The 23,954-nt window shown below is 36.0% G+C and overlaps 1 protein-coding gene across 1 annotated transcript; it reads right to left on the reverse strand.

The window, feature by feature from the left end:
• Positions 1-20,790: 20,790 nt before the first annotated feature.
• LOC132060796 (WAT1-related protein At1g70260-like) lies at positions 20,791-23,498 on the reverse strand. The gene is made up of 7 exons (XM_059453713.1): positions 23,189-23,498; positions 23,026-23,088; positions 22,830-22,946; positions 21,874-22,123; positions 21,622-21,780; positions 21,363-21,514; positions 20,791-21,246 (listed from the first exon to the last, which is right to left on the reverse strand). Exons 1-7 carry the CDS (start codon positions 23,392-23,394, stop codon positions 21,084-21,086), a joined length of 1,110 nt encoding a protein of 369 aa, XP_059309696.1. The 5' UTR covers positions 23,395-23,498; the 3' UTR covers positions 20,791-21,083.
• Between the last annotated feature and the right edge of the window lie 456 nt (positions 23,499-23,954).

The following is a 23,954-nucleotide window of genomic DNA, read 5'->3' on the forward strand; positions in this document are numbered from 1 at the left end:
AAGCGAATTCACGTTCATCAACATTAATTGAGTGTTTATTAATTGAGTGTTTTCTAAATAATTGCTTTCAAGTATGACTTCTAGTTTCTGTACAATTCGAGTTTGTGACAAAAGATGAGATGAGAAAACGTAACCAAACTTAAAATTGGGATTCCATCTTTTAGCTCTCTGAAAGGATGTGGATCTTGTTCCAATATACGTGACATTCTATTTTTTCCTACATCAACATGGCTCTTTCCAAAAGTATTTTCTTTTTGCTGTCTCTGCATTTGTTTTTCTCTTTGCACTAGCCTTGGCGTTCTAAAACTTTCTGACCGCAATGACAACAGCACCACATCAATCGATACCAATAATCTGTCGACAGAGGAATTGATTCAGAGCTTATCAATTTGACCATCACCAAGCATGGAAACAAGCTTTGGATCAACAGAGTTATGATAACCCTCCTCCTTGGGCACCACCACAATGATTCTATTACATATTTCCACCAGAAATTGGTGAAATCATGACAGTTTATTTATAGACGCCGCCACAATGGTTACAATTTTCTCAACCAAATTATTAGTATTATTATTGTCCTCCATACCAGTAACCCGGAAATGGGTATTGTATCAACAACATGAAAACGGGTACCAATCAACAACCTGCCGGTACCAACGAGCTGGAAATGGATATCAACCACTTGGAAACCGGTACCAACAACCTGGAAACGAATATAAGTAACCTGGAAATTGGTACCAACAATCTGTAAATAGATATCAGCACCTGGAAATCGGTACCAACAACCTGGAAATGGTTACCAGCAACCTGAAAACGAGTATCAGCAACCTGGAAATGGGTACCAACAACTTGGAAACGTTACCAACAATCTGGAAACAGGCGTCAACAACCTTGGAAACGGGCTTCAACAACTTGAAAACGGGCACCAATCACCTCCCACCAGACACCAACAACCGAGAAACTGATATGATCTCATTATAGTTCATTCCTATTTTGTATTTTAGATTAGTTTAATTGATAAATGTTGATTCATCATTAGTGAGTTGATCGAGTAGTTAGTGTCTTAGTTGTTGAAGAGTTAGTTAGCTGCACGTGACATGCACGTGGTTCCACAAGTTAGTTGCTCAACTATAGCAAACTTACTCGCCCACACTTGCTCATATAGGATCAACTAGACTGCATTGATTCATTTGTGAAATAAAACAGTTTCTCTTTTTCTGAACTCATTTCATAGCTCTTGAGCTATCGAATGCATCTATTCAAGAGTGATTCAATCTTCACTCTTTAGGATCATTTAAATTCTTTTCATAATTGTTCTTTACTTTTTTAGCTCACATCACTGGTATAGAGCCGTGGTTCTCTGACCTGTAACCATGGGAGATCATAACACTCGTATGCAAGAGTTGCGAAGAGAAGTCGATACATTAAAGGAATTCATGGAAGGAGTTGTCAACTCTGTTGCAGAAATGCAACAGTCTATGGATGCAAAAGTAGCACAAACAATGGAGGAGATCAAGCGATTATGACGAGGAACTTTAACCCTGCAATGGATCCTATTCCTCAAGTTAATTTAGAGGAAAATAGAGAACAGGATGAAGCTGGAGATCTAGGTAATCGAAGGTGAAATGGTGCCCGAAGAAGATAACTGTAGAGGCAATTAGAGGGCCTGAGATCATCACTTCACCAATCACAGTTATCAAATGGATTTTTCCAAATTCGATGGGACTGGATTGAAGGATTGGTTTTACAAGAGTGAACAGTTTTTTGATATGGATGAAGCTCGTGATGGTTCAAAGGTGAAAATAACTTCTTGTCGATTGGAAGGCCAAGCATTGGAATGGCATCAAGCAATGATTGACCAGGGATTGGCCAAGGTGGGGATGAGTATGTTAGATGTTTGCACTCTAGATTTGGATTTGAACTCTTTGATGACCTTATGGGTGACTTCAAATACTTGAGACATGTAAGTCCTGTCCAAGAATATGTTGATATTTTCGATGAATTGCTCACTCGAGTAGAACTTTCTGAAGAATATGTGGTTAGTTATTTTGTGAGGGGTCTGAAACCTGAGATTGGACTAACAATTAAAATGTCAGGCCCTAGAAATTTGGCTAAGGCTATTGGCTTAGCAAGAACCCAAGAACAAACGTTAGTAGTCTAACAACAAGTTTCCTTTCAGAAACATATTTGGTCAAACCCCAGAAATACCCATGTATCCTCTTTTCAAGGTACTAATCAACCCTATTCAAAACCATATAACAACTTTAGATCAATGAATGCATCTGGACCAGTGAATGCCGTTGCTCGTAGTTCTAAGCCAGTTTTTAAGAATCCAAAACTACCAACTCTTGCTGAAATGGAGGAAAGTAGAAGTAAAGGGTTATGCTATAACTGTGATGAAAAATACTCATTTGGTCATGTTTGTAAGAAGAAAAGCAGTTATTTTCAATGGAGGTGGATAGCTATGAAGAACTAGTGGAAATAGAAGAAGAAGTCATGGTGGATCCAAGGATTATTAGTTGTAATGCCTCAGGGTTTGGAAACAAACTCTGAAGGATCTATTTTATCACATGTGTCAATACATGCAATGACTAGTACTCATGACTTTAGGACTATGAGGGTGATGGTGTCTATAAGGGAGCAAGGCTAATATGGTCTTAATTGACACTGGTAGTACCCATAACTTCTTGGATTACAATAATTCTCAAAGTTTGGGGTGTGGCACGACTGCTATAGCTCATTTCAATGTGTCCATAGCTGATGGTAATAAGGTTCAATGTCAATATGTGTGTAAGAAAGTGGAATGAAAGATGCAAAGGGTCTGTTTTGATTCAGACATGTTGATACTTCCTAATGGGGGTTGCAACATGGTGCTTGGAATCCAATGGTTGATTACACTAGGTGATATTATGAGAAACTTCAAAAAACTCAAAATGGAGTTTAGTATCAATGGGCAGAAGGTGTCTCTCAGAGGTGCAGAACCACTTGTAGCTAAAATGATTCCAGCTGGCCAGATAGATAAATTGTTAGCTAAACCTGCTAAAATTTGTAAAATATCAGTGGGCATGCTCATTGAGGAAGGACAAGAAGAAGGGATTAGTTTATGTTATATGCAAGGGGAACCTGTTGCAGATATGCAGAAGCAGGACTTAAATGTTGTTTTTGGACAAGTACTCAGACTTGTTTGAGACATCCACTGAACTACCTCCTTCTAGAGGACATGATCATAAAATCATCCTCAAGGAAGGTACTTCAGCAATCAATATCAGTCCTTATAGATAACCCACTATACAAAAAAATGAAATTGAAAAGATCGTTGATGAAATGTTGAGAATTGGAGTAATCAGAAACAACACTAGTCCTTACTCGTCACTTATTGTCATGATGAAGAAGAAGGATGGCACATGGAGGATGTGTGTTGATTATAGGGAACTGAACAATTTTACAGTAAATGATAAGTTTCCAATTCCTGTTATTGAGGAATTGCTAGATGAATTACATGGTGCCAAATTCTTTTCAAAGCTGGACCCTAGGTCTTGCTATCACCAAATCAGAATGTTTGAACTTGATATACCCAATACTACTTTTAGAAAACACCATGGCCATTATGAATTCTTAGTAATGCCTTTTGGGCTTACTAATACCCCATCCACCTTTCAAAGGTTAATGAATCAAATTTTCCACCCTCATCTCAGAAAATTTATCCTTGTTTTCTTTGATGACATACTCAGTTACAGTTCTAGTTGGCCTGATCACTTGTCCCATCTGGAAGAGGCCTTTAGAATACTGAGGAATAATGTCCTATTTGTGAAGAAGAGTAAATATGACTTGGGGGGTACTCAAGATTGATAATTTGGGGCATGTTCTAAATGAGTAGTGGAAATGGACAAACATAAGGTGTAAGCTGTGCTACAGTGGGCTCAACCTAAAACCTTGACGAGACTGATAGGATTTCCTGGGATTAACAAGTTATTATAGAAGGTTTATTCAAGGATATGGAACTATTTCTAGGCCCTTACATGATTTGTTGAAGAAATGCAGTTATCATTAGAATCATGATGCTGCAATAGCTTTTGAGAGGCTGAAACTGGCCTTCACTTCTGTACCTGTGCTGGCCCTTCTTGACTTTTCTAAGGAATTTAAGTTGAAACTGATACATCAGACCATGGTATTGGTGCTGTGTTAACTCAAGACAATAAACCCATTACCTTCTTTAGTAAGGGGTTGTCTGCTAGAAACATGGCACTATCTGTATATGAGAGAGAACTTTTGGCTTTGGTTATTGCAATTCAAAGGTGGAGACTATACTTGCTTGGTAAACATTTTATTATTAAGACTGATCATCAAAGTCTTAAGTATTTTCTTAAGCAAAGATATCAATCCCAAGCCAGCAAAAATGGTTGATTAACCTACTTGGTTATGACTATTCCATATGTACAAAAATGGGAAGGAGAATGTTGCTGCTGATGCATTATCTAGGCACGGTGAATTTATTCAACTTTACATCATCTCAGGAGTGCACTCACCTTTAATTGAGGAAGTGAAACCAAGGGCAGACCCACATAGAGCGTGGTGAGTGCTCGAGCACCCATTAACCCCATCCCGAATTATATATATTTGTTTATAAAACTCAGGAAAATGGACATATAATGTTGGTAAGCACCCACTGAACAAAAATACTGATCGGTGCTTTGGTTCAGGCGTAGGAGGTTAAGGTTCTAGCTTGCGTAAGGTTCGGTTTCGATTCTCGACCAAAGCATTTTTCTGAAACTCTACTTGCTTTTATTTCTATGTCTTGGTGCTTTCTTTCTTAATTTTTTTCCATTCAGATTCTTCTGCGATAATTTTCAAGATGACACTAAATAAGATTTCATTTGTGCTTATACTATTTTATTGTTTTAAAATATTGCTCTCTCCATTTCAATTTATGCAAATCTATTTCATTTTTAGTTTGTGCAAAAAGATGACCTCTTTCCATATCTGAAACCAATTTATCTTTATGCAATAGTTTATAGCCACACAAATATGTACCTTATTTTACACCACAAATTCAAAAGTGTTCTCTTCTTTCTTAAACTTCGTGCCCAGTCAAATAGGTTCACATAAATTGAAGCAGATGAAGTATTAGTTTTAATTAAATATATAATTATATTGAAGACAATTCGCTAATCAATTAAATTTAGGATTTTTAACCTTTTATTAGCTTATATTTAGATAGAAAAATTAGATAGAAAAAATTATTTTTATTTGGATAATAATATAATATATATTGATTCTATATGCGATTAAATATTTAAGTATAATATTCGACATTTCTGTACTTTTTGTAACTATGAAATATTGTACCGAATATCAAGTATTTTTTTAAAGATGCATACCAAATACTGTAATTTTGATTTCGATATGATATATAATTCGGTATATACCAAGTATGCACACCCTGCTATCTTCGGTCTCTAACTTGAACGCGATATTTGTCGTTAAAGGCAAGCACCCAGGATCTTAAAATCCTGGATCTGTGACTGAGTGAAACTATCCTGGTCCCATGATCCTCACTTGCAGAAGTTATTGCAAGCTATTAAGACCAATGATCCTCACAAGCCTTATTACCAGTTCACTGCTAGTATACTAAGTAGAAAGGGAAATATTATGGTAGGGTCTGATATCCAATTGAGGAAAAAGTTGATGCTACATTTCCAAGCTAATTCTGTTGGTGGTCACTCTGGCATTTCAACAACTTTGCGTAGTCTGAAGCATGAGTTCTATTGGAAGAAAATGAAACAAGATGTTTACACCTTTGTAAGGGAGTGTGATACTTGTCAGAGGTGCAAAGGAGAAAATGTTGTTACGACCTTGCCCATACCTGAGAAAGTATGGCAAAACATCTCAATGAATTTTATAGAAGGCTTTTCAAAAACCGCTGATAAAGAGGTCATTTATGTGGTGGTGGACAGGCTGAGTAAAGCAGCTCATTTCATGGCTCTTATAAACCCCTATTCTACATTGGATATGACACAACTATTCATGAATGGTGTTTTCAAATTACATGGCATGCCTGATGTTTGGCCAAAAATGCATATATTTAGCCATTGTTGCCTCACATTTTAATACTTTTAATTGTCTTTTGAGTATAAACTATATTGCTTTGTGCTTAATATTATATTTTTATGTGTAGGAATAAAGCGGTGTAAAGATGAAGAGATTTGGAGCAAAATTGAATAAAACGCGGAAGAAAAATTAACAAAAAAAAAAAAAAAAGAAGGAGAAAGAGACGAGAGAAAAAGAAAAGACATAATAATTGGTTCATCATTTCTCCAATGATTGGAGCAATGATGAGACCAAAGTGGAAAAGGAAAGAAAGAGTAAAGAATTGAAAAGGGGAAAACGTACCCGAAGGCACCGACCAAAGAACTTGCGTGCGCATGAAATTCGGTCTCGAATCCTATTCTCGTTTCCGGTTATATTTTATCCCTGTCCGACTTGGACTGGTTTATTTTATCTGGGTTTTTTTCTACACCTATAAATACTTCATAAGCCACAATTCTTAAACATCTTTGGCATAAAACACAATGGAGGCTAGGGTTCCTATGTATATTTTCTTTCTTTTATTCAAATCTTGTTTATAGGAATTTCTTGGTGACAGTTGAGATTGAAAAATCTTGTTGTGCTTATTTATTGATCGACATTATTTTTAATCAAGTAAGTTATTGTTATTTTAACTATTCTTGTTCTTCAACGTTTCTCAAGGGAGTAGCTAATCCTGGGACTCGCCCATTTACTTTGTTTGAAACTCGGAAGAGGAAGAACGGGATTGGGATAGAATAATTAACATGAATTTGGGGCGTTAACCCCCATCTAATGGAAATTGACCTAGGAATAGGCGATACCACTTGTAGCCATAGTCGGGTGTTCTTAATGCTCCTAATTGCTTTAGGGATATTCAATTAGGTAGTCTAGTTAATCTTCGGGAGAAGTTAATTTAGAGTCATTATCCGAGGCTAATTAACATAATATTACCATTATCTGTAATTCGTGAAATGTATTGGATCGTTACTTGAGAAGTAGTTTCCTTTATTCCATTCTTGTGGCAATTGATCAATTTACTTGCTTTCTAGATTAGATTTAATATTTTCGTATTTTATCAAAACCATATCTAAAAACCACCATTGATGCGTTCAGCCTAGCTGTTGTTGATGATAATTCCTAATTTGCTTAAACGCCTACATATTGTTCTCTGTGGGATTCGACCCCAACCTTGTTGGGTTACTATATTTGACAACGTCCGCGTTAGGCCATTAAAAGGTGTAATTTAAGTGTATCAAATTTTGGCACCGTTGCCGGGGAAAAATTGGCGTATTTTGGCTAATTTAGGAAATAAGCTAACTTTCTTTGAACCGAACCTGTGAATATTTGTTTAGTTGTTTTCTGTGTTTTACTTTATTTGTAAAACAAAAAGAATAAAAAAAAAATGGCATTTTTCCATGAAAACTTGTTTGGTAGTGTTTTTGACTTATATTGTGAGCATGGCCAAATTGGTGAGTTCGAACTCATGTTGGAATGTCTGCTTAATGAGGGTAACAAAAATCAAAAAGTCTTGGAAGAATACTTGGAAACTAGTCTCCAACTTGGTTTGATGACAGAAGAAGAAAATCCGCCATGGGCATTCGATCCAGATGAGAATCAATATGAACTCCCCAATGCTCAATCTGAAAAGGTAATCCCTTTGTTGGGGGTCAATCATGAAGATGAGTTTATTGGGCATGCCAAAGAAAAATATAAATTGGAGTCAACCATTGTTCTGAAAAATATGGTTGTTGTTGACTCCAATCTGGGGGAAAAAGAGGATGTCGAAATTCAAGAAGTTCAAATGCCATATATCTTGCAATTTGAAAACTTAAGAAGCCAGAACGACATTCCTCACTTGAAAGCCAAGAAGTGTAAGATGAAAAATATTATGCTTAGCTTGTTCATCTACTTACCACCCCCCGCCGCTCGTGGTCACAAACTTGAATCTAAGTTGGGTGCCTAATTCATAAGCTCCAAATGGCGAGAAAAGCAGTAAAGTTGATTCACGTCATGCCGGGACATTAACTAAGGCGCTTATTGGGAGGCAACCCAATGTGTAATAGTTTTAGATTTTTATTTTTATAGTGTCACGTGTTGTTTTGTTTTTGTTTTGCAAATTAGGGGAAGTCTGAGTAAGTCTGAGTACCCGAAGTTGAAAGCTGAGGAGCATGTTTGGGCTTAAGTGTGGGGTCGTCCCGACCCTTAACATTGAGAATTATGCTGCTAGTTAGGCCCTACAGGGTCTCAGCGAGTATTTTTCACCCTTGTTTTAATTTTTCTCTATTATACATACATCGAGGACAATGCATATTTTTAAGTTTGGGGTGGGTACTTCCGATTTTTGAGGTCAAGGATGATTATGCCATAGGATTTTTTTATTTTTTATTTCTTAGCCTATATATATATATATATATATATATATATATATATAAACTAATAAAAATTCAAAAGGATTTTTTTTCTTTGTTCGTTCTTATATTTTTCTTTTATAGCTTCTTTTTCTCTTTTAGTGGCATACATCATCCGCCTCCTTTGGTTTTCTTATGGCCTCGGTTCTTTCCAGAGGGGGGGCTTTTGAACCGGATAATTTTTTTATTTTTAGGGTTATTTTTTTTTTTTAGGAGTAGTAAAGGAGAGAGAAAAAAAAACCTGTTTTGACTTGTTTGATACTAGCATATTTGGGCTTGAGCTTGAGTTATACTTTCATGTGAGTGCTTGAGTAACGAAAAGATAGCAGACTTCTGACACCTAAACTCATGGTTGTGACTTTGTATATAGCTTTTCTTATTTTGTAGTTCGTCATGATCCTATCTGTCCTAGAATAGAATTGATCCATCTTGATTGAGACTTGTGCCATGTGTGGTGAGGATTTCTTGCAGATATTCTATGTTTTGCATCTTAATCTAGAACTTGTCCTGCATGTTATTGAAGCGAAATAAAAAGTGTTGCTCTGTTTAGAAGATGATAATAGGCTTTCTTTGATATGTCTTGTAAATTTTAGCCTTTTCAGATATTGTACCACTAGTTAGCCCTTTGAGCCTGTGGCCGTTCTTTTATTAGCCATAATTTAAAACTTGATCCTTTTGTTGAATTCCTCGTTTTTGCACCCTGCTTCCTTGAGCACTGTAGCATAGACTGTGATATAATTGATAAATATGAAGAAAAAGGATGGTCAAGTGAAAAATGGTGACCAATGATAGTTGCAAAGTGATGAAAAGACCCTCTTAAAAAGAATGTAAAAAAAAAAAAAATGAAAAAAAAAGTTGCTTGAAAAAAAAAAATTGAAACGTTCTTGATATGATGAGAATTACTAGAGAAAAAAATTGATGAAGAGACGACTGAAAAATAAAGTGAAAAGATGAAAATAATGGGTGATGAATTTAAAATTGCAAAGTGCTTAGGAAAGTGTAAGTCACTATTATATAGTTTTCCTACCCGTCTCCTAGCCAACATTACAACCCGTTAAAGTCCTATTTGATTCTATTCAAGCACACTTAATTAGTAGAGATGTACATAATGGGCAAGCCTATGGTTCTTTGTGCATACATGTGAATTTCTTTTTTGAGTGCGAGAGTTGTGCTTTGATGTTAAGTACTTAATTTACATTCGATTCTTTGATTTAAGTGTGTGGACTATTTCTTCTTGTGAGGGCACTTGTTTCATGATAGATAGGTAATGTTATTAGATTTCTTTGACAGAGTAGGTGAGCGAGCTTAAATTTGATGAGTTAGAGTCCGTCTCTGAGATTAGGAGGTTAGACGTTTGTTGTTTGTTTGTTGATTTGTATATCTTGCATGATGATCAGGAAGTATATATTTGATGGTTTGAGTTGCTATAGAGCCTAATTGTTGGTATCAATCAAAGTGGTGGTATTCCTAGGCTTGATTTATTGAGAGTGGTTTTAGTGCTTACTTGAGGACAAGCAAGAGTTTAAGTGTGGGGTGGTGATGTTCGGCCAAAAATGCATATATTTAGCCATTGTTGCCTCACATTTTAATACTTTTAATTGTCTTTTGAGTATAAATTATATTGCTTTGTGCTTAATATTATATTTTTATGTGTAGGAATAAAGCGATTAATGAAGATGAAGAGATTTGGAGCAAAATTGAATAAAACGCGGAAGAAAAATTAACAAAAGAAAAAAAGGAGAAAGAGACAAGAGAAAAAGAAAAGACATAATAATTGGCTCATCATTACTCCAATGATTGGAGCAATGATGAGACCAAAGTGGAAAAGGAAAGAAAGAGTAAAGAATTGAAAAGGGAGAAAACGTACCTGAAGGCAGTGACCAGCAACTTGCGTGCGCACGAAATTCGGGTCTCTGAATCCTATTCTGCAGTCGGTTATATTTTATCCCTGTCCGACTTAGACTGCGTTATTTTATCTGGGTTTTTTTCTACACCTATAAATATTTCATAAGCCATAATTCTTAAACATTTTTGTCATAAAACACAAGTTTGGAGGCTAGGGTTCCTACGTATATTTTCTTTCTTTTATTCAAACCTTGTTTATAGGAATTTCTTGGTGACAATTGAGATTGAAACTCTTGTTGTGCTTATTTATTGATCGACATTATTTTTAATCAAGTAAGTTATTGTTATTTTAACTATTCTTGTTCTTCAACGTTTCTCAAGGGAGTAGCTAACCCTAGGGCTCATCCATTTACTTTGTTTGAAACTCGGAAGAGGCCAGAAGAACGGGGTTGGGATAGAATAATTAACATGAATTTGGGGCGTTAACCCCCATCTAATGGAAATTGACCTAGGAATAGGCGATACCACTTTTAGCTATAGTCGGGTGTTCTTAATGCTCCTAATTGCTTTAAGGATATTCAATTAGGTAGTCTAGTTAATCTTCGATAGAAGTTAATTTAGAGTCATTATCCGAGGCTAATTAACATAATATTACCATTATCTGTAATTCGTGAAATATATTGGATCGTTACTTGAGAAGTAGTTTCCTTTATTCCATTCTTGTGGCCATTGATCAATTTACTTGCTTTCTAGATTAGATTTAATATTTTCGTATTTTATCAAAACCATATCTAAAAACCACCATTGATGCGTTCAGCCTAGCTGTTATTGGTGATAATTCCTAATCTGCTTAAACGCCTACATATTTTTCTCTATGGGATTCGACACCAATCTTGTTGGGTTACTATATTTGACAACGTCCGCATTATGCCATTAAAAGGCGTAATTTGAGCGTATCAATGCCCAAGACTATTGTTTCAGACAGAGATCCTATTTTTGTCAGCAAGTTTTGAAAGAAATTATTCACACTGAAGAAAGTTTCCTTGCTCACTTCTAGTGCATACCACCGTCAAACTGATGGACAAACTGAAGTTGTAAATAGGTGCTTAGAATGTTATTTGAGGTGCATGACCTTTGAGAAACCAAAGGGCTGACCTAATTGGATAAGACTTGTTGAATGGTAGTACAACACTTTGCATAATTCTTCCATTAACATGACCCCTTATAAAGCTGTTTATGGTCAGAAACCTCCTCCATTACATCCCTATTCTCCTTTTAACTCCTAACTGGATGTTGTTGACAGAAGCTTGCAGGCCAGAGAACTACTCTTAGGAAGTTGAAATTTCAATTGGGATAAGCTCAGAACAGAATGAAGGTGTAGACTGATAAGCACAGGACTGAGAGATCTTTTAATGTTAGGGATTGAGTGTTTGTTAAGTTGCAACCCTATAGGCAGCTTTCCCTCAAAGATCATTCCTTTCAAAAACTCTCTTCCAAGTTCATGATCCTTTCCAGGTCATTGCTATAGTGGGGTCTGTTGCGTATACCTTAGCATTGCCTATTGGTTCTAAGATCCATCCAACCTTTCACGTATCACAGTTGAAGAAAAGTTAGGTTCTCATACTACTTCCACAACTTTACCTAAAGTTCATTCTGATTCGAGCTACATTCTATTAGCACCTGAGGCTATTCTTGATAGAAGACTAGCTTAGAAGAGGGGCAAAGCTGTTACACAAGTCCTGGTGAAATGGTTGAACACTGCTCATTAGGATAGTACATGGGTAGAGCTGTAGGACTTTTCCAGGGGATTTCCCCATAATAATACTTGAGGACAAGGATGGTTGGGGGTTGGGGGGTGATTGATATAATCATTATGGTTCTTTCATATTTTGTATTTTAGATTAGTTTAATTGATAAATGTTGATTCATCATTAGTGAGTTGATCGAGTAGTTAGTCTATTAGTTGTTGAAGATAGTTAGTTGCATATGACACGCACGTGGTTCCTACAAGTTAGTTACTCAACTGTAACAAACTTTTCCGTCCAACACTTACTCATATAGGATCAACTCGACTGCATTGTATTCTTATTGATTCATTTGTGAAATAAAATAGTTTCTCTCTTTCTCTTTCTGCACTCATTTCATAGCTCTTGAGCTATCAAATGGATCTATTCAAGAGTGATTCAACCTTTACCCTTTAGGATTATCAAATTCTTTCCATAATTATTCTTTACTTGTCTAGCTCACATCAGAAACAATCGACAACAACCTAGGACCGAAATCAGTCAAGTATAACCTGGAACCAAAAATCAGTCACATCCCGTCAGTGGACAACAACCTGAAACTAGATACTAACCACCTCCCACCAGGCACCAACAACCTAGCAATGGATGTGCTAGGACATCAACTAGAGTGTATGACAATTGTTCAGCAAACTATGGAAATAGTTATGAGTGTAGTTGTTTGACAACGGGTGATGGATGTTGCCAAGCTGCTGCTACTGTGAGGAATGAATGCTACTGCGAATCCTATCACCTTTCTCAAGCACTTCTGTTGCGGTTTCTGAGGTCGTTAGAAGAAAATAACCTAGTATTAGTTTAATTTGATTTTGTAGCTAGATAGTTCAGAAGAGTTAATTAGTAATTAGATTTCTTCGTTTCTTATTTATCATGAACTAATCAGTAGCTTGTTGCCTCTATTATATTTATCTATTCTCGTAATAGCTTCATTCTCTCTCTCATAGCACCTTTCTATTTTCTATTTGCGTTCAATAACTTTTCTGATGAGACGTTACAATTCACGTCGTGTTATATTGTGAAACTAGATTTATCGGATATAGTCTTTATCAATACATAGTCCTTTTTCTTGGTCAAATCTATAGTCTAATGAGTGCATAACATAGTATTTGTTCTGGCTTTTGTAAGATGTGTTCTGAAGGCAGCAATTTTGACTTGTACTCCCTCCGTCACAATATATTTGTCTAGTTTTACTTTTCGAGAGTCGAATTACTTTAACTTTAGCCAATGTCTTAAGATGTATTTTTTCACCATATTGATATTAGGAAAATTGAAACTTATAGTACTTTTATGTAATGTTTTCATATCTAAATATTAATTTTAAAATATTAAATTAATATAATCCAATTTAGCTTCGAAGAGTGGTCATATTGATTCCGGAGAAACGAAACGTGACAACTATTATAGGATAAAAGGAGTATTATCATATCCTATTTGAACTATTATATTAGATTATCTGGATTAATAACTAAAGGGTTAAAGTCTAATTGATCAAAATGAGAGAGATCATTCTAAAATAGGTGCCTTATTAGTATTTCCACTTAATAGAATGTGAGACATAAAGGGCCTTCTGGAAAAAATAGATTTTCTCCAACCTAAGAAGGATGCTTATTAACTAAATGAAAGGGTGAAAAGGGAGAGGGAGAAAGAAGGGGGAATGACGCATTCTTGGTCAAGCTTTGAAGAACAACTCTTTTATAATTTAATAGATTATGACTATGTTTTAAATTTAATAGATTTCTCATTTTATTCGGAGTCCATAGTGGAGTTTAAACTCTGCGACGATTCTGCCTCTTCTCTCCAAAAGACAAAATAACCTGGTTGAGGAATATGTCTTATGAATGGAGAAAATTCAAATCAGATTTTGGGTTCTTAATTCTATTTCGTATTGCATCCTAGTTACGTATGTTTAGATAAGTAATTTTTGGTATTTTCAATTAAGTCCAAGAGTTGTTACTCAATAGGACAAGTGTCCAGGTAATAATTGGACGTAGTCGTTATACTCTAGTTATGGATCCGCTTGCATTATACTGAGTCTTTTATCACATATGGAAGTCAATATTTCCTTTATTCTATGTATTCTCTCTTCAACCTTTTCCCTGAATTCAATAACAGAGCTTCAACTCTTGTTACAAATGGTATCAAAGCCAACGTTCGGCCTCACTTCCACTTCCACGTCTAACATATCGTCAAGAATGGAGGAATTTCTCACTCCAATAAAAGTCCAAAAGGCTAATACCCATTTTCACGTATCGCCCGGTCCATATGAAGCACGATGCGGTGGTGAGCAGCAATACAATTATCATCATTCTTACGCCCATCAATTTTACAGGTGCAAATCACAGTTTCAGTCCAAATCCATATGGCTTGGGGTATTACTATGTCACTGACTGCTCCTGTCCACAGATGAGCATACAATGACGACAACGACAAGGAACTTGGCTGGGCTTTAGGTGTCAAGGCAGGTTCTGAGCATTCATATGCTTGTGACGAAATTATACTTACGGAAACTGAAAGCATAGAGGCTATAGACAAGGTGTTTGATAAAAGTTCTCAGAGAAATGAGACTACAAAAATTTATCCCAATTAAATCACAACTTGGAGTGTAGGTCTTGTGATGCCGTCTAAACCAAATGGACTCGAAATCGGTTGTTGGACGTGAGGATGAGCTAAATGAAGTTAACGATGAAGATGTGGAAGATAAAAAATTGAAGGAAGATCAGATGTTCGATGTAAGTCATGAAAGATAAATCAACTCAGAGTGTGAACCTGATTTTACGGCAATGAAACCAAAGACTACATATGAAAGTGATATGAAAAAGTGTAAATGTGCCTGTTCTATTTTCTTTTGGTTGCCAGAATGTCGTGAGACTGAGGAATTTACCCAAACTAAAGATATAGTTAGTTTTTCCATAAGATATCTATATGGTGATTCTATTGAGGCAGTTTCTGAACCAACAGTTGGTACTGCTAGTGTGGAGGAGACGAAGTAACATTCTATCCTTGCTATATAACTAGTGATATCTTTGGCTATGCAACTCAAGCTATTGAGGTTACTAGATATCTCATTCTAGTTGAGAATGATGTTCATGTTGTCACTAGTGCAATTGACATTGTCTTCACACTCGAGCTACCAGGATATTGTCTAATACATACTTTTCAGGATGTAATTGTCGCGCCACTGGTTGCAGGGAGATTACACAAATCTTGCAAAGAGGTACGAAATAAACTTCGAAGTGGAAATGATGTGCATGTGGTAATTCTATAAACCTTGCTGGGCAGCTTGTAGTTGGGAAGTTGGAAGAGAACACTATTACTATCGAAGCTCTTATTGTACCCCTTATTCCCTATGTTTCTACCGATGTATTTATCTATTTGAAGTTGGAATATTTGCATATCTCAGTGTTTCTGCTTAGTGCTCAACAATGAGATCAATCTGGTAACTGCTTCTACCTTCTTCATATCTATATGCAGAGAGATACCGGCTGCATTGTGTTTCATATTATTATAGATAAGCTCACAATGTTTTCCGAAATGATGTTTTGAATTGAATTATCTTTGAACAGTAGCTCTACTGTTGAGTCCTTCATATTGGTTGTATTGCATTGTTTTATAAATATCGGTGCTGTTAAAGGGAATATTTTGAAGTTGACAGTAGAAGGTCAAACGATAGATGAAGTAGAAGAAACTTTAGCTTCCTTGTTGTCTCTAAGTGAATTTCTTCACTCCTTGTTTATCCGAAGCTGTACAGGTTCTGAGAGCAGTATAGTAGCTATGAGGCATGGAGCAGGGCCCGTCAAGGTGATTCTTGGTGACTTCCTGAACTTGACAAATCAAGTGGTGGTCTCATTAGCTAGACGACATGATGAGACCCTAGAATTGCGAAATCTTGATTGGTGGAGGGAGGTTGCAGATGCAAGATCAGTGGCAGTTGCAGATGCAAGATCAGTGGCAGTTGCAGATATTTGCCCATTACTTAATGATCTGGATATGTCTGAGTGTGTAATAACTGATTACAATCCTTTATTCTGTGAAGTACAAGTGAAATTTGCAAGGTTTTTCCTTATCTGGTTACTCCATGGTTTCAAACAAGAATATTTCTTCCTCTGCATTCGTTCTTGTAGCAACAAAGAAATTATGTCAACTGGCAGATTTGTTAAATGGAAGTTCAAATAGAAGTTGTTCATGGTAATCTTCTCTCATAATCAAAAGTGAAAGAATGTTATGAAGTGCTCATTTATGCAAATAATTTTTGGGAAGACATTGTCATTGAAATGGATGGTAAGTTCTTATTTATTCTAGTATATTTTATCCAACTTAATGTGACCAATTCTGCATTTGTACTATCTGTTTGTGTCAGAATGCTATCTTTATCATCAACCACTAGTTTTGCCGATCATTATTGTGCAAATGCTAAGTTGAGTTGGATCAAGGAAACAAAGATTTTCAAGGTAGCTAAGAAGGTTGATTGGATAAGATAGTACGACGTTCTTACTGTTGGTATTACATAGAAGGATGTGGCTAACAATGAAGATTCTATATTCGCGAATGTAAGATTTCGTAAGCTCAACAGACAAGTTGGTTGTTTAACATGTGAAGCTTCATTTTATGAGGACTATACTGAAAATTCTAGACAGTTCACAAGTCGTAGGCTCTCTTGTCTTGGCTCAGTGAAATATCTGCCTCATATACAAATGAGGGGACATGGTATGCTGCATTTTGAGGATTATTTGCAGCCATATCTTGTTGCAAACATGTGTTGGAGTACTTTAAATGCTCCAGTTGATCTTTTTATCAATCTTAAGCTTATCATGCCATCACTTCCTGGGTCAGTTTGTTCCTTTGCTCTTGTCTACTATTCATATTAATTCCAAGGTTCCCATGAAGAAAAATTTAATGGAAATGATGTTGTTTTAGGTTCATTTCCGCAAGTTTGGAAGATCACTTGGACTGTTCGGGTAACTTCTTTACTTTGTCTTGTTGAGTTCTTTTCAATTTTAGCTGCATCTAATTATCACCACTGGGTAACTACATCCTTACTAGGAATTGGTGGCACCTTTGTCTTAAAAGTTACTGGTTATATTTATCAAAATAAATGGATGGAAATAGCATTGATGCGAAGTACTTTTAGTGTTGTTCGAGGTGTTCTTCTTTGTAAAGAAGCTTGTCGAAGAATCAAAGATTTTTGTTATATTGCTCCCTTTGTTTTTGGTACTAAAGCTATTAGTGTTTTCAAATTGAATAAATTCTTCCAATGCTAAATGATTCTTCAATCAGATTACATGTTCAATGTATGGCCAATGGTATTTTAAGTAACAGAATGGGAGGAAGTGAGCATAGGAAGGTCCTGTTGTTTGCAGTATCAAGCCTTGAGGTCAAGGTTTGTGTTAAAGGAGGATGTAATGTCATGAATGGAGGAGATTCAAATCAGATTCTAAATTTTTAATTGTATTTTCGTATTGCATTTTCCTCACTTAAGTTTAGCTCAGTAGCTTTTGGTATTTTCAAATAAGTCCTAGAGTTTGTTACTCAATAGGACAAGTGTCCAGGTAATATATGGACATGTGTCTAGGTGACAATAGTCGTTCTATATTATTTCTAGACTTGCTTATAAAATCCGGTGCATTGTAAATTTGCAATGAGCATTTTATCATATATGAAAATCAATATATCCTTTCTTCTATCTATTCTCTCTTCCTTCTGTTCCCTTTCCTGCGAATTTGGTAACAGAGCTTCAGCTCTTGTTACCGAATATAAAGTTGAGTTTGTTTTATTGTAACGAAACTATTTCCATATAAAAGCTATCCAAAGTTTTGCCCATCATAACAGGAGTGTGGATTCTGCTTTCTTCATGAAATTATTTGTTTCGAACTTATGCAGAGAAAGTGGCTCTACTAGAAATTCGCTTATTTTACGATCGATATTTCCAACGACAAGAAAAAGGATTGTTTTTTTTTATTACTTTTCCGAAGGACGTAGTCGGAAAAATATTTAAAAAAAAACTTAATTTTTTTACATTTCTGACTACAATTCCAATAGAGATAGTCGGAAATGTTGTGCATCCAAAATTCTAACTAATCCTGTCACCTAGGTCGTCGATCTAAAGTCAAAGCAATAACAAATATTGAAGCCGCTGAAAATTATAAAAAATAAAGAAAGATAAGAGTTATTTATAGCTGAGAAAAGATTTAAGTGTAATTTATAGAGGGTTAAAATTAAATTTTGGAGGAGAGGAGGGAGGGGTGTTTTGTGGGCGTGGGGGGTTGGGGGCCAGTTTTCATTTTTTTGCGCGGAGTGCCCTTCTTTTGGGGTGGCTTTAAATTTTCTCATATTTCGTATTTTGTGTCTTTTTAAATTATCTTTTTATTTCATATTCTTTTAATTTTGCTTCTTCGCATTGCAACTTTAAGCTTTCGCGCCGAAATAATGAGGTTCGAGTTCGAACCCCGCTCAAGCATAAATTAAAAAAAAAATCGCAAGACAAGGTTTGGGTCGCGTGTATGCGGACCTAAGATACTTTTGTTAAGGAATTACACATTTTATCTGGGACCGGCATACTCGTGCGCTTATGGGCGGACTTGGCATAAGTATGCGGGTCGGCGTATACTTTGATAATTCCTTCACAAATCTTTGGTGGGGCATACTTTTAATGGGCAAACTTTTATGCCGGACCCGGCATAACTTTGTGAAGGAATTATCAAAGTTATGCGGGACCCATACTTATGCCAAGTACGCCCATAAGGCATAAGTATGCGGGTCCGCATAACTTTGGTAATTCCTTCCTGCCAAAGTTTGCCGGTGGGGCATACTTTTAATGGGCAAACTTTTATGCCGGATCCGGATAAACTTTCGAATAATTATCAAAGTTACGCGACCGGCATACTTATGCTAAGTCTGCCCGTACAAGGCATAAGTATGCGGTCCGCATAACTTTGGTAATTCCTTCGCAGTGTATGCTTGGGGGCATAGCGAAATTTAAACTTGCCTTGCGAATTTTTTTTTAAAATTTTGATCGCGCGTGGGTTCTGGAATCCTGGAACCTATGGGTTTATGCGAAGGGTAAAATTTAAAGATTTCAAATATGAGGGGCAAAATTTAAAGACCACCCCAAACGAAGGGCAATTCTGCGAATTGCCCGCCAGTTTTTGAGCATTTGGCCGTTGGCCCAATAACTATAATTTCCCCAACTTTCCAGTTTTTTTTTTTTTTTAATTACTCTGGGCCGGTGCATCGATGGGCCGCGTCTCCGGATCCTACCTGGGTCGGTCTACCAGGCCCAGTAGCTCGGCTGGCCTCAAGCCCCGCAACCTAGCCCCATCCAGTTTATAGCTGAGTCGTCTTCGGCCGGTCTTTTACCGTGTTGGGCCGATCGGGCCCCATTGATAGGCTTAATCCAAGCCAAACCAATTTAGATGATAAATTGTACCATTATTTTGTGCGGATTGGCCTTCAAAAGCACTTGTCTTTAATTTTTCTCCCTCAAATTGGTGGTCTTTAATTTTTATCCTCACCTAATACCTCAAGGTTCTGGGTTCGAATTCGAGCTTAGTAAAAAAAAAAAAAAAAAAAAAAAAAAAGGAATTTCACAAGGCAGAGAGGTTTGGATTCGTAAGGTGGAGTTTTGCAGAGGTTTGGATTCGTAAGGCAGAGTTTTGCATGCAAAACTCCACCTCAGGCAGAATTTTAAATGCAAAACTCTATCTCGGTGCATTTTATGCAAAACTCCGCCGGCAGTAGGGGTGTTCATGGTTCGGTTTGGGTCGGTTATTGGTTAAAACCATAACCAAACCAATTTAGTCGGTTTTTAAATGTCTAAAACCATAACCAAACCAAGTAAAATAATAACCACCGGTTTGGTTATTGTCGGTTTGGTCTCGGTTTGGTTCGGTTTTTTTCAATTTATGACTACCGTGACAATTCAAATATTCTCTCTCTACATTCTTCAAATTTCTTATGAAGCTCTTTTTTCTCTTTTTTACCACAAGGGCGAACTTTCCGTATTGAGGAAAGACATCCGACGGCAATGTAAAATGAAAAGAGATAGTAGGATTTTTACTTTTTACCCTTATGCTTACGACTTATTAGAGTTGAGGCTTCGATTGTTGATTTCGACATATTCTTTTAAGACATGGGCCTTAAAAATAAGTAGATCAAAATTAAATTAATAATTAAAAGGTATAAAATATCTTTAATTATTTATGAAAAGTTAATATTATACATATAAATAATTATAAATTTTATGTATATAATTATCGGTTTGGTTCGGTTATTTATTCGGTTATTTTTTACCATAACCATAACCAAACCAAATATTATCGGTTTTTCAAATTTAAAACCAAACCAAACCAAATCAAACCAAATGTCGGTTTTTTTATTCGGTTTGGTTAAATTTTCGGTTTGGTTTTGGTTTTAACCAAAACTGTGAGGCAGGTGGAGTTTTGCATTCAAAATTCCGCCTGCAGGTAGAGTTTTGCATTCAAAATTCTTCCTGAGCCCTAACTTTGGCCGGAATAGGCCTAACTTTTCTACAAAACTCTGCCTTGCGATTTTTTTTTTTGACTGAGCCGGGGTTTGAAGCCAAACCTCATGGTATTAGGTGAAGGACAAATATTAAAGACCACCAATTTGAACGACAAAAATTAAAGACCACCCCAAAATAAAGGCATTCCTGCGAATTGCCCAAATTGTACTAGTATTTTAAAAACACAGTACATGGTACCTAAACCCAAACTAATTACGGCAGATATATTAGAAAAACGTAATACAATTCTTATGCTCTGATCAAAACTAAACCACATATACTCCACTCCCTTATTCCCATCATCACAATCAAAGTGTTCTTACAAAATTAAAAGAACACCCGGTCTTATACTATCACAAACAACTTCAACTTGCGACCGATGGAGGGTTTCGTAAAACACACCCTCCAATACATATTTACAATTGGTCGATCGTTCTTTCCAGTATCCTAGACCGTTGAATCTTCTTCTTCTTCTTGTTCTTGCAAAAGAGGGGCTCTTTCATCAGAAGCAAATACGTTGACTTTCATGTCTCTCTTTGTCTCGTCTTCTTTGAGTTGTCCCCATAGCGTAGTGTAATAACCAAGTCCACATATACATGCACTAAACATGTTGCATGCACATATCACCGATGTAAATATTCTATTTGGTCCTACTTACAATAATATGTCGTTATCTTTTAAGTGACCTGATAATGTATTAAAAAAAAAAAAAAGATAGAAACTTGCCTTCCATAGTGGAAAGTAGCAGCAAAGAGTACACAACCACAAGTGCTGGCAACTGGAACTCCCACAGGCTTGAAAAAGAGGATATAAGAAGACCCTTTCAAACGTGTGCACCACATCTGGACACTGCTACGTATTAAACTCCCGAAAATTGCCTATTACGTATTATAGCATCACATTATTAAAATTAGCTAAGAAATGACTAAATTTACCTTATAATTAACTTAAAAGTCTGATTGCTTTAATTAGCTAGTGAGCTTACAGTTAAAACAATGGCAAGAAGTTCAAAGTCAAGCTTAAGTCTCCAAACGCTAAGATCTTTTTCCATAAATAGAGCAAGTAGTGCAGATTGGATGGTTCCAAATAAGGTATAAAGACAAGTTATTTTCATCACATGTGGGTGCTGCTTGCTAGTTCCCGCCTGAAAACAACAACGCAACATATAAGCATTCTATTTGATAATAAAAACCAATTAAAGGGGAAAATTAAATAGAACGAAAGGAAATTATAATACCTGAATAATGTTCCATATGACAAGAACAGAGGAAGCAGATGAAAACAAGAAGCAACCAAGAACCCAATTCTCATGTGTTGAAGTGAAGACAAGGAGCTTCGGTGACGTGGCAAGATGAAGGAAAGATGGAGAATATTGTTTGACTACTGGACCTTTATATAAAGTCATTGCTAATATCCCAACTATTGATATTAAGGTCCCAACCACTCTTACTATACTTCCTTGGCTCTTCCAGTTGATTTTTATTCTCCTGAAAGAATTATATTAGAAAGTTGTTCAAATAACATAGATGTAAAATTAATACTTATAAGTTTTTGGTGATGTTGATAATATAATTAAATAATAGAAGTATTATTTCTAATAATTTAAATTTTTAGATGAGAAGATCACACAGTTTAATAAGTGACTCAAAAAATGATAAGCCATTCAGAAAAATGGTAAAGACACTCAATCCCAAGATATATAATTGATGAAGTTTCTTTTCATTATGCTCATCCTTTTTTTTTTTTTTTTTAAATTCCAATTTTAAGAGGGAGGATGTTGGAAAATCTATTTTTTTCTTTGAAGCAACTGTTTTGCAAATAACATTTTATTCCAATAATCCCACACATGCAATATAAGAGTGGCAGGTCCATTCACTTCTGCTCTTTACCTACCAATTACATCAGTTCCAAAAGTATGGCCCATCAATAGATTCCAAAAAAGGGAATCCTGAATATTTGAGAAATAGTCACACGAAAGCTGAATCTAACCAAACTTTGTAGTACAATTTGTAAAGTCGTTAACAAGTTTTATCTCCCTATCTCAAAACTTTATGAGTTCGAGTTCACAATTCTACCACATCGCATTTCATTTTGTGTTCAATTTTTTTTATTTTATTTTTGAATGATTTTTATATAAGGTCTCAATCAATAGGCCATAAAAAGATACGAAGTAAATAGGTTATTAGAAAGAACCTGAGGATAATGGCAATAATGAAAGAAAAGGCTGGTATCATGTTGGCTGCACCACATGCTACTATTGGAGAACTATAACTTAGTCCAGCAAATGCAAGGTTCTGAGCTATTGTTACCCTGCAGCATCCATAATTTCATTACATTTTATCACACTAATATTCAAGTCAACCGTATGTGAAATCAAGAGAGTACTAACCCAACTAAACCAAGGAAGAAGGCACGCGAAAGAAGAGGAAACGTCAATAATGGTTCCTCCGTGCTGCAATTACAAGTTATCGAAAGAGACGATCAACACAAGAGTCACACTTTATCTATATAGAAGAAAGAAAAATGAATTCATGAAAATATATAGTACGTACTTGTCTTTTCTGTGTAAAAGGAAGGAGTATGGAATGAGAAGGATGAAGCTAAGAGCATTTGTATAAACCACGAATACAAAAGAACTCATCCCTAGCTTCGACATGGCGGTACTCGCCATAATTGTCAAGAAAATGGTGCAAGCTTCAATTATGATCATGGCTATGCATGGCAACATTTTTTCTCCTATGGCAACCTTCACACCCATCTCTCCTTCTCTCTTTTTGTTTGTGTATTTATGTTTTTATTTCTGTCAACTTCTATAGCTCCGGATGATCCGGTCCTCCATATTTATAGAGGCACATTAATTCAATTTGCTATTTGGAAAATACAAGAAATATATAAACAAGGTAACCTTTCATGGGAATGATAAGCTACTTGGAAAGAGAATAGGCTAATTGAGTGACCCAGACATGGCATGGAAGGGGGATGCAATAATTGTTTAATGCTATTAATTCATTTTTGATATAAAAAAACTTCTCCATATATGTACACCTACTATTTGTCCTGCGTGGACTCTGAGAGTACGTATTAACCAAGAATTAGATTTTGTCCTAGGTGGTCTAAATTATTTAATAAGAAAACAACCATAAGGTTTGGTTTGTGGCTGGCATTAACAAAGGCCCTACTTTGGGTTGTTACTGAACTCCAGTGGGTCAGTTGCGGTTACGTTAAACTCAGGAGCGTCTTCATATCCGTTTTTTGTATAAAACAACCCTTAGCTATTAAATCACATGACAATTTATCATAGTAATGAAACTATGAAAG

This window comes from Lycium ferocissimum, chromosome 6 (genome assembly GCF_029784015.1).
Source record: "Lycium ferocissimum isolate CSIRO_LF1 chromosome 6, AGI_CSIRO_Lferr_CH_V1, whole genome shotgun sequence".
NCBI lineage: Eukaryota > Viridiplantae > Streptophyta > Magnoliopsida > Solanales > Solanaceae > Lycium > Lycium ferocissimum.

What these genes read in the sequence shown, in the direction of transcription:
- LOC132060796 (XM_059453713.1), bottom strand. Translation starts at nt 23,394, where the DNA reads ATGGGTGTGAAGGTTGCCATAGGAGAAAAAATGTTGCCATGCATAGCC. An exon ending in TTCTTGCCATTGTTTTAACT is followed by an intron (nt 21,515 to 21,621) that starts GTAAGCTCACTA and finishes AATACGTAATAG; the next exon opens with GCAATTTTCGGGAGTTTAAT. An exon ending in GCTACTTTCCACTATGGAAG is followed by an intron (nt 21,247 to 21,362) that starts GCAAGTTTCTAT and finishes ATGTGCATGCAA; the next exon opens with CATGTTTAGTGCATGTATAT.